At 43.7% G+C, this 15,593-nt stretch overlaps 2 protein-coding genes across 4 annotated transcripts in view; one reads left to right on the top strand and one right to left on the bottom strand.

Moving 5' to 3' along the window:
* The window catches only part of SLC41A2 (solute carrier family 41 member 2), a 37,439-nt gene extending 35,193 nt beyond the window's left edge, over window positions 1–2,246 (bottom strand). The window contains exons 1-2 of one of the 3 annotated variants that reach the window (XM_077339721.1): window positions 1,877–2,245; window positions 254–323 (exon numbers count right to left, since the gene is read on the bottom strand). The gene's annotated coding sequence lies outside the window, so the exon portion shown is untranslated. Of the gene's footprint in view, window positions 1–253; window positions 324–1,876 lie in introns of all 3 variants that reach the window. The other 2 variants (XM_077339724.1, XM_077339720.1) reach the window with 2 other exon arrangements.
* Window positions 2,247–11,630: 9,384 nt separating this feature from the next.
* Window positions 11,631–15,514, top strand: NOPCHAP1 (NOP protein chaperone 1). The gene is made up of 4 exons (XM_077339718.1): window positions 11,631–11,776; window positions 12,761–12,841; window positions 13,195–13,331; window positions 14,257–15,514. The coding sequence occupies exons 1-4, from the start codon at window positions 11,701–11,703 to the stop codon at window positions 14,428–14,430; spliced, it is 468 nt and encodes a 155-aa protein (XP_077195833.1). The 5' UTR covers window positions 11,631–11,700; the 3' UTR covers window positions 14,431–15,514.
* The last annotated feature ends 79 nt before the right edge of the window (window positions 15,515–15,593 follow it).

Genomic DNA, 15,593 nt, shown 5'->3' with positions numbered 1-15,593 from the left:
CTGCTGTTTGTAATGTTTCCTCCACCTGGGGCTGTTTGTTTTTCTTTTATTGAAAAAAGTGGTTGAACACCTGCTGTTTCTTACAGGCAGCAAATAACACATTTTTTGTTCGTTTCTGAGGAAGAAGCATAGTATCTGAGGAAGTGTGCCTGCACAGGAAAGCTCATATATTTTGAACAAAATTTTGTTGTTCTTAAAGGTGCTACTGGACTTTAAATTTGTTCTGTTGTTTCAGACCAACACAGCTACCCACCTGAACATTTCTTGTTTATCAAGTACATTTCTTGTCTATCAAGCAAACATCTTTCTGATGGTGGAAAATGCTATCGAGAAACAGACAATTTATAGTAATTCCATAGTACTTTCAAGACGACAAAGAGGTGGTTGGCCACTGCCTGCTTCTACGTAGCAACTCTAGACTTCCTTCTTATTCTTCCACCCTTACCAGGGCCCACTTTTCTTAGCTTCCAAGATCTGATGACTTGTGGCTTTATAATTTATATATATATATGGAGACTAAATTTTAAAGACTCTTTAAATATAAACTACAACTCTATATATTCTTGTGCACAATACTCTCATATTAGAGAAATGCACATACAGGGATTGCAGCTAAGATAGATGACTCCTACACACGCACACTTTTTGTAGTGACCAGACGTTTCTGCTAATAGTGCACCAACAAACTCTTTCTTGCAACACCTTCTGGGCAAAAATTACAAAGAAAGGTCAAGAAGTGATCATGAAAACCACGCAGTTAAATTTACAACCAGAGTAACTAAAAAGACACAATGAACTGTAGAACTTATTTTAAATTATAACTAAATTATAACACTCGAAAAAAGTGTGATATACCTGGTATAATAAAAGCATCAACTGCTTAAACCAGAGAAGTAACACTTTAGGGATCTGAAGACTAGTTAGGTAAAAAAAAAGGTAAAGGTATCCCCTGTGCAAGCACCGAGTCAGGTCTGACCCTTGGGGTGACGCCCTCTAGCGTTTTCATGGCAGACTCAATACGGGGTGGTTTGCCAGTGCCTTCCCCAAATCTTTAAAACAACCTGAAACCAACTTGAAATCTTGCAGATGGGCAGGCTAGTAAGAGATTTTTTTTTTAAGTGATGAAAGGGAGCATTTTCATAAACGAATGACAGTGGTGAACCGAATGGTAAAGGGGGTGAAGGGGAAATCAGGGCCCAAGCCAACAAATTGCCATATTTTATGTTTATACATCCTAAGGGCCCGTGTGTTGCAACCGGATCCTGGAGATCCTAGGTTTGAATCTCCACTCTGCTATGGAAACTTGCATTCTGATCTTGGGTCACTCACACTCTCAACCTCACCTACCTCACAGGGTTGTTGTGAGGATAAAACAGAGGAGGAGAATGTAAGCCATTTTGGGTGCCCCATGGGAGAGGCAGGGTACAAATGAAATGCAATAAAATTTATGCGGAAGAAAGAAAGAAAAAAAACCGAATGGCTGTGTTAGCCAGCAGCCGCCTCCGAATAAAACAGGAGTCCTGGAGCATTTTGTAGACTACCAGAATTCCTTCCTCCCAGCCTAAACTTTGGCGAGCCACAGAGCACTGACTCCTCAGACCTGAGGCTGCCTGGGGAAGGGTTGTGCTGGACTCAAAGGAGAGCCTCTCCACTGGCCCTCGACCCCTGTCCTGTGGGGCTGCTGAGGTGGGCGAGAGAAGGGGCGCTGATGGCCACAGAGTCCCAGGCAGCCTTCTCTTCCTTCCCTCCCTCCCTGGGGGCCCCTTTCTCCACAGAGGGGCACCCATGGGCGGTGGGGGGGGGCGTCACTGGTCTTCCTCGCCCCCCTCCCACCACCCCGCCGCCTCAGGCCGGCGCCGGCCGCTCCCCTCCCTACCTGGGCCACGGCTGCGGCGGCGCGGGGGCCGCCGGCGTCTCCATCCTCGCCGGGCTGAAGCGGGCGCCGCTGCCAATCGCCGCCAGGGGAGAACCTGCCGGGAGGCGGCCACGGAGGCGGTGACAGCTGCTGCTGGGGCGAGAGCGATGCCGCCTCCGCCCCCACTGAGCAGGCGCGGCGGCGGCGGCCGAGGGACGCGAAGGCGGCGGCCAGAGGGCAGGCTAGCTGGGCCGGGAGCCCCGCCGGCGCCGGCTTTGGCAGGGAGGGAGGTCGGCCGCCCGCCGTCAGCGACCAGGGGCAGCCCCGCCGCCCGTGACGGGAAACTCCGGAGGGGAAAACCCCGCGTCGCGGGCGAGGGGCCGAAGTCCGCCACCTAGGGCGCATGTGTGCAAAAAGGCGGGGGGGGGGGGGTGGAGGGAGAGAGGGCCCGTCGCTCTCCATGGACCGGCTCGCCCGCTTCCTGGGGGGAGGGGTGGGGGGGGTCTATGGATGGATTGAAGTGTGGAGGGAAGGACACGCGTCCCGCTTGCAACGTGTGAACTCAGCGGCCCGCGTGTCGGCGTGTGTGGGAACCCCAGGCCGCTGCGCAGCAGGGGAGCCAACAACTGTAGTGTGTGTATTTGAGAGGGGGGGGAGACTAGGTAGTTTTCTTACTGCTCACTTGGGATGCCAGCCTCCAGGTGGGGCCTGGGGATCCCCCGGAATTACACATCTCAGGACTACAGAGATGAGTTCCCCTGGAGAAAGTAGCTGCTTTCCTTTATAGTATTTTTATGTCTGAACTCTGTAGTTTTATTGTTGATTATGTATTTTGTTGCTGTTGCTGGTTTTTTCCTTATGACTTATGCCAATAAAGGCTACTTTATTTTATTTATTATATTTATATACCACCCTCCCCGAAGGCTCAGGACTTGACTTGAAGTCAAATGGCTGCCTTGAAGGGTGGACCCTGTGGCCTCCTACCCCACTGAGGTTCCTGCCCCCATCAGACTCCATCCCCAGATCTCTGGGATCTGGCTGCCTGACCCCCCCCCCCCCCCACATGCCCCACCAGTGGTCAGAGTGGACCTGGCAACCCTATTACTCAACCCTATCCCATCCCCTCCATTAGAAAATTGCACTTGAATGGATTTTTAAATATTTAGACAAGAACAAAGGAAACAGAGCCTCCTCCAACAAGCCAAAGGCCAGGATGGCGTGCTCCTGCAGCAAATGTAAAGGGAGCTGGAACGGCAGAGAATATAGCAACAATTTGTTCACCAGCTGAGTTGAAGGGGTGAGACATGAAGAAGAAACAGAACCCAGCAAGATAAAGCAGTTATCAAGGGTTCGTGCTTATCAGAAAGAATTACAGAGTCAGCTCACTCCAGCTCTTTCCTCCTTGCTCCTTAACAATTGGTTGGTTCAAGGATCAGCTAAGTAGGTAGATTTCTTCTCATTTAAAAAGTGAAGGATCCACTGTAGGTCTTTTGGGCAAAGAGGCCCTATTTATTGGCTTCACAGCAAAAAGGTAGGTGGAAGCAGCAGAGACAATTAGTCATATCCAAGGTCAAAAGGAAAAGGACTACAGGGAAATGTTAGCTTTCCTCCCAAAAAAATACAAGGGAAAAGATAGCATCAGAAAAAAGGAATAGCTTCATAAAGGAAGTTAAAACTGCATACTACATTTTATTAAAACCAATGAATGTAAAATACAAATTTTAAAGTTCTTCAGAACTATAATTTTAAAAAGCAGAGGACCAGAGAGGAAAACATCTTCAGGCCAATGGTCTGTTTTGACCTTTCATGTCTCATCTTTGCTGAGGTCTGTTTTCACCCTTCATGTCTCATCCCTGCAGGGTATTGAGAAGTATCCATAGCATTTTTAAAACATCCTGTCTGATGAAAAATTCTGGAGAGTTTAAAAGCTTGCATAATGTGTTATGTTGGCTGGTCCTGATAAAAGGGCTTTTTTTTTTTTTTTTTACAATGGAACAATACTGCTTCCAACTTTTCAAGAGAAGCCAGTACTATTAGTTGGCTCTTGTAAGTTATATTAAGGCAATGGTTCTCAACCTTCCTAATGTTGTGATCCTTTTATTACAGTTCCTCATGTTGTGGTGACCCCCAACCATAAAATGATGCAAATTAAACCGAACCTGACCAATGGCATGAAGATCCATTGTTCATGATTGTATGCAAACATTTTTCCCCCCGGGGTTTCTCAGTTCAGTTCTGCCTCTTGTCCCACCATGCTGATCTTGCTCTTTTCCACTGCTCCAGACAGATGAATGCTCTATCTCAATCTACCCCGCAAGGCTGTTGTGTGGATGGCGCCTCCCCAGCCAAGCTGCTTGCCCTGCTGTGACCCCTGTGAAATGATTGTTCAACCCCTAAAGGGGTCCTGACCTCCAGGTTGAGAACCACTGCACTAAGACAATGAAGCATGTTTTACCCTGTATCTTGAAACCCAAAAGAGTGCAGATTTCTTACAGGATCCTAAACATTTTCATTTTTAGCACTTTTATCATACCCTTTTCCTGGTTCTTACTCCCCTCCATTTTGAAAAGCAAGTTAGCAAGATTAATGCCATTTTTATACGAGCAAAAGAGAACAAAGTTGTGATATATAATTATATAATCACAGTGTTAGACCAAACAAGAAGCAGCACAGCAAGTTATTTCTGCACTATGTGCACAACAAGTAGTATGTGGTAAAAGTGGGACACAAGGTTCCTGACCAAGCAATAGGCCCGGTAGCAAGGATAAAGTTCTTTATGCTAAGATCTATTCAAAAAGTTTGGAAAGTTAGTTTTGCATAAAACAAAACAATGCCCATATGTCTGTTTGACAAAGATGGGTCTGTGTGATGAAGCTATACCTTATAACAGGCACAAATGACACCATAGAGCAGGGGTAGTCAACCTGTGGTCCTCCAGATATTCATGGACTACAATTCCCATGAGCCCCTGCCAGCATTTGGGACTCATGGGAATTGTAGTCCATGAACATCTGGAGGACCACAGGTTGACTACCCCTGCCATAAAGGACACCTGTGCATGTCCATGATTGCTTGCTTGAATGTATACAAAGTTAATGGTAACATGATTAGGGTGGACTTTTTGGTTCTCTGAAACGTCTGGAATCTCCCTGTTGTCCTTCATTGAGCACAGACACACCAGGCAAGCAAGCCCATTTGGGTGACAATTTCATCCCAAGATGTTTCATGGCATGTAGGTCACTCTTGAGTCCAGATCAATACACAGCAGAGGTTCTTTTCCCTTGCTGATATCGGAACCTACAAGGGAATGAAATGTTTCCTCAAAGACTGAGAACCAATAGTTTGTAACTTTTGTAGCCTGATTTCATTATTTGTATTTTGCAATCCTGACTCACTGAAATTCAACATTTGGAAATAATCATCCTTAAGTATTCCCGGAGGGAATTTAAATGTAGGAGGCAGGAAACTTTATTCATGTGTGACAAATTGTTAGGGAAAAGTGCTGCTGAGAGGCAAATACAATTTAGATATCCTCAACTCTAAACAGAAGGGAAATAAAATTAGAGGTCTAAAGGATACGAAACCTGCCTCAGATAAGTATGAATAAGAGCATTTCCCCATAAACAAAAAGAGAATTATAAACAAGAAGTGAGCAGTCATTCATGAAAGCTCATACCCTGCCACAAATTTTGTTAATCTTTAAGTGCTACTGGATTTATAAACAAGCATTCCCCCCAGAAAGTCCCTGTTTCAAATTACCTGAGCTTCAAGAACACTGAAAAATGTCTGTTTTGTCATTTCTTCTTTCTAGGAGACAGTCAAAGTTGCAAGCAGTTTTAGTGAATGCTTGTGAGGAAAGGGACACATGATAAAGTATAAGGAAAAAGTTAAAGATATTCACTTTGCAAGGCCATTACAGAAAGATTGGTTATTTTCTTCCTGTTTCTGTAACTTCCAGTACCCATTTCCAGGTACTTACTTTTTGTTAAATAATTGAACACCAAATATACAATCTTGGCAGATAAAGAAGATGCATTTGCTTTCAATTCTGAAACCTCCACTGGCAACAAAAGTAAAGAATTGTCAATTTTACTTATTTTGGTATTTTTAGTAAAGTACCTTCCTTCAAAACGTCAGTTAGTGTAGTTGAAAATATTATTGGCACACTGCTTGTTGTTGCAATCCAGAGATGCTTTTGTATTCTGTGCACTAGCTGTTGACCATTAGGAGATGGTAAGCATTGTTATTTTGGTGGTGCTGCTCATGCACTAGGGAGAAAGGACATACCTGGAATCATTAACCTCCTTAATCAACTGAGTGGAACTGAATAATCCGTCAGTGCTGGTTGTCTGGTTGACAGGTATGAAGGCATAGCAAAGGATCACTCCTCATGCACACACACACACAATTCGTGTGTGTGTGTCCCCAGTCTTGTAGGAGCCATTTGCATGTCCAGTGTCAATCCCAGGAGAGAAATCAGAATATGTGAACTTCATAGTTCACAATACCCTACTGTGCACAATATGGGATCTGACTGCATATAATCCCCTTGGACATTCTTAATTTATTTACAGAATCTATATGCCCCCTTTCTGCCCAATGAGAGCTACCGGGATGGCTAATAGCTGAAACATCTTCAAATGCAGCTGCTGTACTATTTTGGAAGGAAGAAGCTTTCTGGTTGAATTTTTAAAAAATACCTTGATAGAAACTGTTCAGATTTCACCCTGCAAAGGTCTGCATAGGGCAATTAAAATACTGTAGATTGCACTCTGTTGTTTGACATGCACATTCTAATAGTCTGTCCCCCACCCCACCCCACCGGAGCTTCTGTGCTAGATGGGATGTAGAACTATTATCCACGTGTCACATGAACCATCAAATGACATATCAGTATTTTATTACAACTCATCTGGAGTGGACCTTGTATTGTAAAAGTGAGTCGGAGCACAGACACACGTTTATCTCTTCAAATTGTCCAAGCGATGTCACTGAATTCAAGGTCTAAATTGTAATAAGCACATACAGCAATGAAGGTGGCAGTGCAAATTCCATCTAGTCAGTCAGCGTCAGCTACAAGAGCATGAGTAATTGTATCAAAACATAATTTAAGTGCCTCGAGGGAATTTTTTTTTAAATCTCAGAGGCACTTGCCAAACTGACAATTAGTACAGGGAAGTCTTCAAAGATAGTAGCTAATCATCTGGTGGCCAGCACTCAAGCACATGATGTATTCCTGTAATTTAATTTAGCTTTGCCACTCATGCAAGTTTTCCCTAACAGGGATTCACAGCAAGAAATGAAAAGATATCTCTTCCGCTATCTTTGCCTTCATCTCTACACTTCTAATTGCAAAGAAGTCTTTATGAATGCAGAGCACTCTCATATAGAAGGAGGAGGAGGAGTTGGTTCTTATATGCTGCTTTTCCCTACCTGAAGGAGTCTCAAAGCTATTACAGTTGCCTTCCCTTTCCTCTCCCCACAACAGACACCCTGTGAGGTGGGTGAGGCTGAGAGAGCCCTGATATCACTGTCTGGTAAGAACAGTTTTATCAGTGCCTTGGCGAGCCCAAGGTCATACGGCTGGCTGCACGTGGGGGAGTGCAGAATCAAACCTAGCTTGCCAGATTGGAAGTCCGCACTCCTAACCACTCCACCAAACTGGCTCTATACTGTTTCTACTACAAGTATTGTGTGTCATAATTCTTAGTACATGAAATGCAACCTGGGCATTAGAATATTTGTGTCATTTGTCTTAGTTATCGTCCTAAGGAATATAATTTAATTGGTTTTTTTTTCCTGTTTGGGTGATCATGTTCAGAGCCTCAAGGGTGGGACAGACCTCATGGAACACCTGAATTAACTACTGCTTTAAACCTTCAAATTACAAACTAGTTATCCCAGAATGAAGCATTATTGCTGTTATATCGCTGTACCCTATGAGATAAGCAGAAGGGTCAACTTGCAGTAGATAACAAAGATAACAATTTATCTGTAGACAATGCCTATTGCTCCTCCCCTGCCGCCATTCGTGGAGGGGTGTGCCTCAGTGGTAGAGCATCTCTTTCACTGCAGAAGGTCCCAGGCAGCTTTGTTTCTCTGTGTATTCAACTAAAAGGATCAGATAATAGGAGCTATGAAAGACTTTCACCTGAGAATCCTGGAGAGTTGCTGTCAGTCAAAGTAAAGAGGACTGAGCTGGTCTGGCTCAGTATAAGGCAACTTCTGTGTTCATGCCATGACTCCTATATGAACTGCATAGCCATAGTGTCAATAGGGCATGGCAGCACCTGTGCACCTTAAAACTTCGCTCACCATATCACTGTGCCACCTGTTTTTATTGATGTTGCTGCTGGGAGCAGGTTCAGTCTTACCCAGCAGGCAGATCAGGAAGATATTGAGTGATTTCCTAAATAAAGAACCAACTCTTCTTCATAAAACTGGAAACCAAGGGTCATATATTACTCTGTTCATATCTCTATGCTCATTTCTACACTCTGCATCAAAACTCTTGAAACCTCCATGTTGTCTCATTGGTGGTAGCCAAGATAACAGGTGTGGATGCCGGCACCTCGCTGTGCCCAGGAGTTTTCTGTTAAAATTAAGTCCTGGGAATCTGGAGGATTTTCCTACACACCATGCCATATTTAGGAAACCTCTCTTTCAGACAATGTGTCTGTGGTTGCTCATCTGTCATTCAAACTACTCCAGATCTTGTCATCAAACACTGGGGAGGACTTTAAGATTGAAAAGTGGGACATAAATGAAAGCAAAAAAACAAATGTACTGTTAAAACGCAATTAAAATTAGGAATAGAGAACCATGTCAGCCCCTAAACAGAAGGCAGGATAAAAATGCGCCAGACCTAAAATGAGTAAAGACCAGTCAAAAACAATTGTTCAAAATTGTATATAGGCCATACAATAGGAGATAAAATAGTTGTATGTATGGAAAATAGCAGTGGAATGTATGTCCATTGATGCTTGTTATTTTGCATGTCCTTTGATGTTTGTTATTTTGATATGTGTATGTCAATATCTAGGTTTCCCGGAATCACAATATCTCCCTACAGAGGTCAGTTCCCCTGGAGAAAAGAACTACTTAGGGTGGTGGACTCATGAGGTTAATCCCTCCCCTCCCCAGGCTTCATCCCCAACATTTCAGGAAATTTCTACCATGGAGATGGCAACCCCAGTAATGTCCCAGGTGGGCTCACAAGTCCCATGAAGCTGCCTTATATTGAATCAGACCACCAGTCTGTCAAGGTCAGTATTACAGCGTTCCGCAGGGCCTGTAAAATGGAGCTCTTCCGCCAGGTCGCTGGATGAGGCTGGGCCGCAAGGAAGACCTGGCCCCCCTTATGGGGGCGGCAGTAGCAAAATGTAATCAGCACTCTCTGTTTTCCATCACACCTCTAGAATGGGTTATCTGGGGTAATTTATACAGTTATTTATATAGATATTATTGGAGTTTTTGCCGCATCTGTTCTATTATTTCTTTTTGTGTATTATTGTGTAATTGGGGTTTTATGGATTTTATTGTATGATTTTATTAGGGGTTTTATGTTGTAACTTATGAGCCTCTTGTGGCGCAGAATGTTAAGGCAGCCGCCTGAAAGCTTTGCCCATGAGGCTGGGAGTTCAATCCCAGCAGCCGGCTCAAGGTTGACTCAGCCTTCCATCCTTCCGAGGTCGGTAAAATGAGTACCCAGCTTGCAGGGGGGTAAACGGTCATGACTGGGGAAGGCACTGGCAAACCACCCCGTATTGAGTCTGCCATGAAAACGCTGGAGGGCGTCACCCCAAGGGTCAGACATGACTCGGTGCTTGCACAGGGGATACCTTTACCTTTACCTTTATGTTGTAACTTGCTTGGAGCCTCTGGGGAGAGGCGAGTAACAAGTCTAATAAATAACATTAACAATGACAATAATACTGTCTAGTCATACTGGCAGAAGCTCTCATGCTGAGGTCTTCCACATCGCCTACTACCTGGTCCTTTAACTGAACCTGGGGTTTTCTGTATGTCAAGCAGATGCTCTACCGTTGAACTGTGGCCCCTCCCCAGGCTGTGCATCGTCTGCCCTTTTTGTTGTGAGATTCTACTGCCTTTTAAAAACTGTTCATATGTACAGCAGGTGTGTATTTGGGGCATATCTGGAGAGAGTCTGTCGTGGTAATGTGCTCTATATTTGCTGCTTGTATCATTTCCCCCCAATAATTTATTGAAGCTCATGAAAGAAATAAAACAGAAATAACCATTGTTTAACATAATGGATCCCCAATCAGGATCCCCGGTTTCCTAACCCAATTAGCTAAGGCTATTTGTCAAGAAAATCTGTATAAAAATGCCATTGTTCTTGAAATTTGTGTGTGGTTCCACTGTTAACCAAGCTGGTTAGTTTTTGAAAGGTCTGCCAGTTTTTCCAACCAAGCTGCTACTGACGATACTCTGAGAGCCTTCCAGTCAACTGCTGCTTGAATAATTGACATTAAAAAATGTAACGACACACAGGGCTACCCACTGGCTGGTCATGCATTTTAAGTTAATAATTTGTTTTAACTATGTGTACTGACTGAAACTTCCTGCCCCATCCATGCGAATCTGTGATCAACAGATAACCATGAGATAGTTTTAGCTTGTTCCTTCTATTTTCTATGCTACGATTGTATTGTTATTTTCTTTTAAAAGAAACACTAATCTTTTTTTCCTTGGGTACTGAGAACCGTTTGACCTGCTCTGTTTTATTTTTTTTAAGGATCTTCTGCTTAGAAATGCATACAGATGGGGGGAAAGTTCCTTTCGCATGGAGAATTTTATGGCTGCCTACAGTCATAACACTATTTGAGTAGGGAGGCTGGCACAGCCTGAGAGTCAGTTTGCTGCATTCCACTCAAACAATTTTATCTCTTCAAGATCCAGTCAAGGGCTGAAGGAAAACCAGTTTTGTGAGCTTGCAGAAAAAGCCAGCTAGGAGAATGAAGATTAGCTGGCACAGTTATGACATCAGAAGAACACTTTCCCCTCCCCACCCCCTGATAAGTTTAGCAGCTCTCTGAAAATGGATAGTACATTTTCTAAACATTAATACATGAAGAAGCAATATTGTATAGCTGGTGTGTTGCATGGGAAAAATAATTGCCTGCAGCACAGAAAAATGGGACGACAGGCCTACTGAATCTTGTGGTAAGTACAACATCATTTTCATGGTAAATGTGGAAGGAGGTCAAGCTGACCATTACAAACATCTGTGATTTCAAGGATTTACAGCAAAGATAAATCCTATAGTTGGCATATCTTTTCGTTTTCCAAGGAAAAGGCTAAATACCCAATTTAAATTATACAAAGGGATGCCAGTCCCAGGTACAACCTAAGGACCCCCTGGAATTCTAGCTCATCTCCAGACTAAATGAATCAGTTCCCCTGGGGAAAATGGTTGCTGTGGAGGGTGGACTCCTTAGTATTATACAAAGCTGAGGTCCCTCCCTGTTCCAAATCCTACTCACCCCTGGCTCCACCCCCAAAGTCTCCAGGTATTTCCCATCTCAGAGCTGGCAACTGAACATGGATTTCTAGAGATGACTGCTTGAACCCTGTACTGAAATTCTGTTTGGCGCTTAGCTCTAAAAGACCCAGGGGGCAGAGGAAAGAAGAAGGATTTCCGTATGGGCTACCACGTAGGCCACAAGCTCCAGCCAGGGCGCTCTCCAAATTGAAGCAATCATCCCGCCCTCCACGCTGTAGGTGGCGCCATTGCTCTTGCGGGGCCGCTCTGTGCTTTGTACTATTACCTGTCTCGTTCGAGTTCCGGTTTGCCGCGGAGAGGCCAAGGTGGGCAGAGGCGGATGGCGCGCGAGGCAGAAGGCGCGTGCCGGGCTGTATCCCGGGAGCTTCTGCTTGTGGACGGCGGCCGAGGCGGAGGTAAGCGACCCTAATTGGGTAGGGGAAGCTTTGCAGCCCACGCTGTCCGGTCCCACGAGATTAGGCTGGAGGAACGGGGAGGGTTTATATCTGGCGGCTTTTTGATTGGGAGCGCGGAGCTTACACGCGTCTGTTTTGTGTGTTGCAAACATGCACCTTTTACAGGGAAGGGATTGATGAGAAAGTGCAAAAATAACACTAGCACCAAAGCTCAATTTAGGGGCCGCTTGAAAAATCACAAATAAACAAGCAAACCTTTGAGTATACCGGAATGGGGTTCTTTTATTTTTAGGTTGGAAGTTTAACTTTAAAAAGATGAATGAAGAGCATGGGATGTTTCTGGTCACGATGGGGAAAGCTCCCTTTTGCCATTACAAGTTTCACATTTTTTCCCCATCATTCCCAGGCAATATTCATTGCTCTCTCCACCAATTTTGTTTGCTTAACAGCTTGCCGGATAACGTTGTTTGGATGAAATTTAAAGTTTGCTTACTGTTTTGTGAATGTTCAGTTAGTGCTAATAAAAATATTACACTATGGATCCTTAGAGTTTTTTCCTTTATGGACTGACATAGTAACATGCGGAACAAAGCTTGAGTCCAGTGGCAGCTTAAGTCCAGTCCAGTTTTATTCAAGGTAATAAGCTTCTGTGTGTAAAGACACTTCCTTAGTTTTTGTTATTGCACCAACTTGCTGTTCTGAGAGTTCAAAAGGCACCCACAGGTTTAACTGAGTTAGGGATCCCTGTACACTATAGTGTACGTGTGGTTCACGTCACATAGTACATTGTTCAGTAACATTAGGCTGATGCGGTTATTATGTTGCATACTAGTGTTGTTCCACAGGTTCATGCAGTGCATGCATTGTAGAACATGTACATGGCAGATAAATTCACTGTCTCACCTAATCTGATAATGAAAGAAGAGTTTCTGTGAAAGGAAAAAGATTTTAAAATCAGAATAATACGCCGCTTCTGGATTGCAGGTATTCATGAGACACTGCTACTGGATTCAAAGAATAAGAAGCCCAGGAAGTCACAGACAGTAAAGATGCCAAGGAGCAGCCGTAAGTATATTCTGTAAACTGAAAGCAAATTGTGTAGGGTCTCCCAGATGCTGCATTAAAGATGATCTGCATGCTGAAATATAGTAGTGAAGGGGGGGGGGGGGAGTCTATCGCTAATATGTATTTTAAGGATTTTAATCATAATTTCTGTCTACATAGTCAGCTGCTGCTCCTCTGTCCCTGTGTTTTATCTGCTCTGCCAGGGTCATGAATCCATCTCTGTTCAGATCTGGGGGTGGCTAAATTGAGTTCTTGATTGGCATATACATCTATCCTTAAATAATCAAATTGTTTTTTTAGGGGGAGGGATTTGGGATTCCTATCTCACGAGAATTTTCCACCCCATTTATTAGTTTTGGATAGGGTACAGAGTTTTCTACCGCACATGGCCAACGCAAATGAGGAACTAAGAAGAGAAATGGAATGTGGCCCTGCTGAAGACTTTGATATTGAACATGTAGATGCTTCAGCTGCAAATATTATTGAAATGGTAAGATCAGCTTCATGCAACAGACTCTTTTCTACTTTGTGCAAAAGGAGCAGTTATCTCCCTTCCCTTCCTCCTTAGCAGTATCCAGTTTGAAAACCGCTGATAGTTTTGTATGAACTTTATTATCTGGAGGAACTATGCCACTTCCTCTTCTCATTAACTGTTTTGTGTTTAACATATTTGATTAAGAGTATACAGATCAGACCGAACTGTCTGTATGCAATCCTGAGCAGAGAATTACCTTTCTGTCCGTTGAAGTCTAGCATTGGTTATCAGGATGTCTGAGAAACTTATTGATGTTGTATGAAGCAATCAGCATCCCCCTTGTTTGATTCCTGCATCAGCCCTGACCTGGATAGCCCAGGCAAGCTCCTGTCAGATCTCAGAAGCTAAGTAGGGCTGACCCTGACCAGTATTTGGATGGGAGACCTCCAAGGATTAGAATCATAGAGCTGGAAGGGACCTCCAGGGTCATCTCATCCAATCCCCTGTACAATGCAGGATTTAGGCAGTAGCCCCTCCAAGGAACACTAAGGTGGAGGCTAGAAATGGCAGCTCGCCTCTAAATCTCCCTTGCTCAGCTGCCAGACAATCCTCAAAACTCCTGGGTAAAGTACACATGCCATAAAATAAATATGAAACTTCTCATCTAGTAGAACAGGAGTTTCTGTTAGACAGTCATGGCCTTTGATCAACCCATCTATCTTCTCTGTGGCCTGTCAAAAGCCTGTTATGGGCTTTTTATGATGGGCATCACCACATCATGTCATAGTGAATTCCATAATAGTCTGAGATCTGTTTCCAATCCAATATGTTTTTGTTGTTCAATGAAAGCAGGACTTAATTTTCTTCTGAATTGTCTTATCTTTACTGCATAGCTTACAATGAACAATTTTTGTAGTGATTTTAATGGTTATCGTTGCAGAATGTGGCATTGGTGGAACTGAGTGGTTCTAGTACCGAAGAAGAGGATTTGTCCTCAGAAGATGACTCTGATGATAGCTCCATCTGTGAAGAAGTCACCGTAAACAACATTAAGCTTCCTAAAGCCGAGGGAGAAGGCAGAATAGAAGTTTTGGACAGTAAATCTAACGAGTAGATATATCGTCATGGTTTCAAACATCCAGCTGTGTTGCATGTCATGCATTGTTAAATCTGAGAGAATAATGCTCTACTTTGCTTCCAAGTGTTCCTGAAAACTAGCTTGCTGACTTCTCAAATGGGTGAGAAATGTGAATGATCTCCTTGCAAGTCCAAAGACAGGAGAATGTGGGCACTATGTATCTTTCAGGGCAGCATGAAGCAAAAAAAACCAAACAAAGCCCAAAACCCTAGCATGATGGACTGAACTGGAAAAAAGAAAGGAACTGTTTTTGTCAAGACACCCAAGGACTGGCTTTAGTTCTTATAATTTCCAAGGTTACAGCCACAACTGTTGAAAATGATTTCCTAGGAGTTCTATTCAGTATCTGGATTATTCCAGTTGTTTGGGACCTGCAGGGCAGCACTGACCCACTGGCCTGGATTTGCAGCTGGGATGGAGTGTGTGTGTGTGTGTGTGTGTGTGGGGTAAATGACTCTTGCATGTTACAACCACCATAGTAGCCTTGCCAGAATGCTCCGGTGTAGTGTTGCAAGAGCTGGCCTAGTTATAAAGGGGAGCAGGAATTATGTTGGCTTCAGTGGCCTTTTGCTGATGTGGGTAAGGAATAATAGCTGGGATGAAGTCTCTTATTTTGCCAGTTTAAGTGAATATGTTGATTGACTTACTGAAAGTCTTACGGTCTTTTTTCTTACACCCAAACTGTACCGCATGCCTAGATGAGGGGGGCATTTATCTAGGCTACATTTGATGTTCATTAACCTGAAATCTCCAGGTAGCAAAGGACAACTTCATCTAACCGTTGTCTGATGCCTCTGAAATGATGTGTCTAGCCATGTAGGAGGATTTTGTTTGATAAAGCAGTGCGGTTTCGTAAAAGTGACATTTTTGGCCACATGTTGTCTTTTCCAGTATTGAGTACTGTACTGGAATGATTTGTACAATTTTGTGCTTAAAAGGCTGACACTGGATTATTCTGCATGATTAGCAGGAGGCCTTTATTGGGCAGTTCCGTTTCTGTGGTGGAAATTTTTCAAAATTGTCTGGACTTGAATAAAAATTAAGACTGTTTTTAAGCAAAGACCAGCCTGAATATTATAGAAATAAGAAATAGCAATAATTCCCCTTCCCACAAGCCCTCCTAAAGGAACGGGAGAAGC

The sequence above is a fragment of the Paroedura picta genome, chromosome 5, assembly GCF_049243985.1.
Source record: "Paroedura picta isolate Pp20150507F chromosome 5, Ppicta_v3.0, whole genome shotgun sequence".
In the NCBI taxonomy this organism is placed as follows: Eukaryota; Metazoa; Chordata; class Lepidosauria; order Squamata; family Gekkonidae; genus Paroedura; species Paroedura picta.
This window is presented reverse-complemented; position numbering and strand designations above follow the sequence as displayed.

Coding starts and splice junctions, on each gene's coding strand:
- NOPCHAP1 (XM_077339718.1), top strand. CDS start 11,701: ATGGCGCGCGAGGCAGAAGGCGCGTGCCGGGCTGTATCCCGGGAGCTT. Junction 12,842..13,194: donor AAAGATGCCAAGGAGCAGCC/GTAAGTATATTC, acceptor CCCATTTATTAG/TTTTGGATAGGGTACAGAGT. Junction 13,332..14,256: donor CTGCAAATATTATTGAAATG/GTAAGATCAGCT, acceptor TTATCGTTGCAG/AATGTGGCATTGGTGGAACT.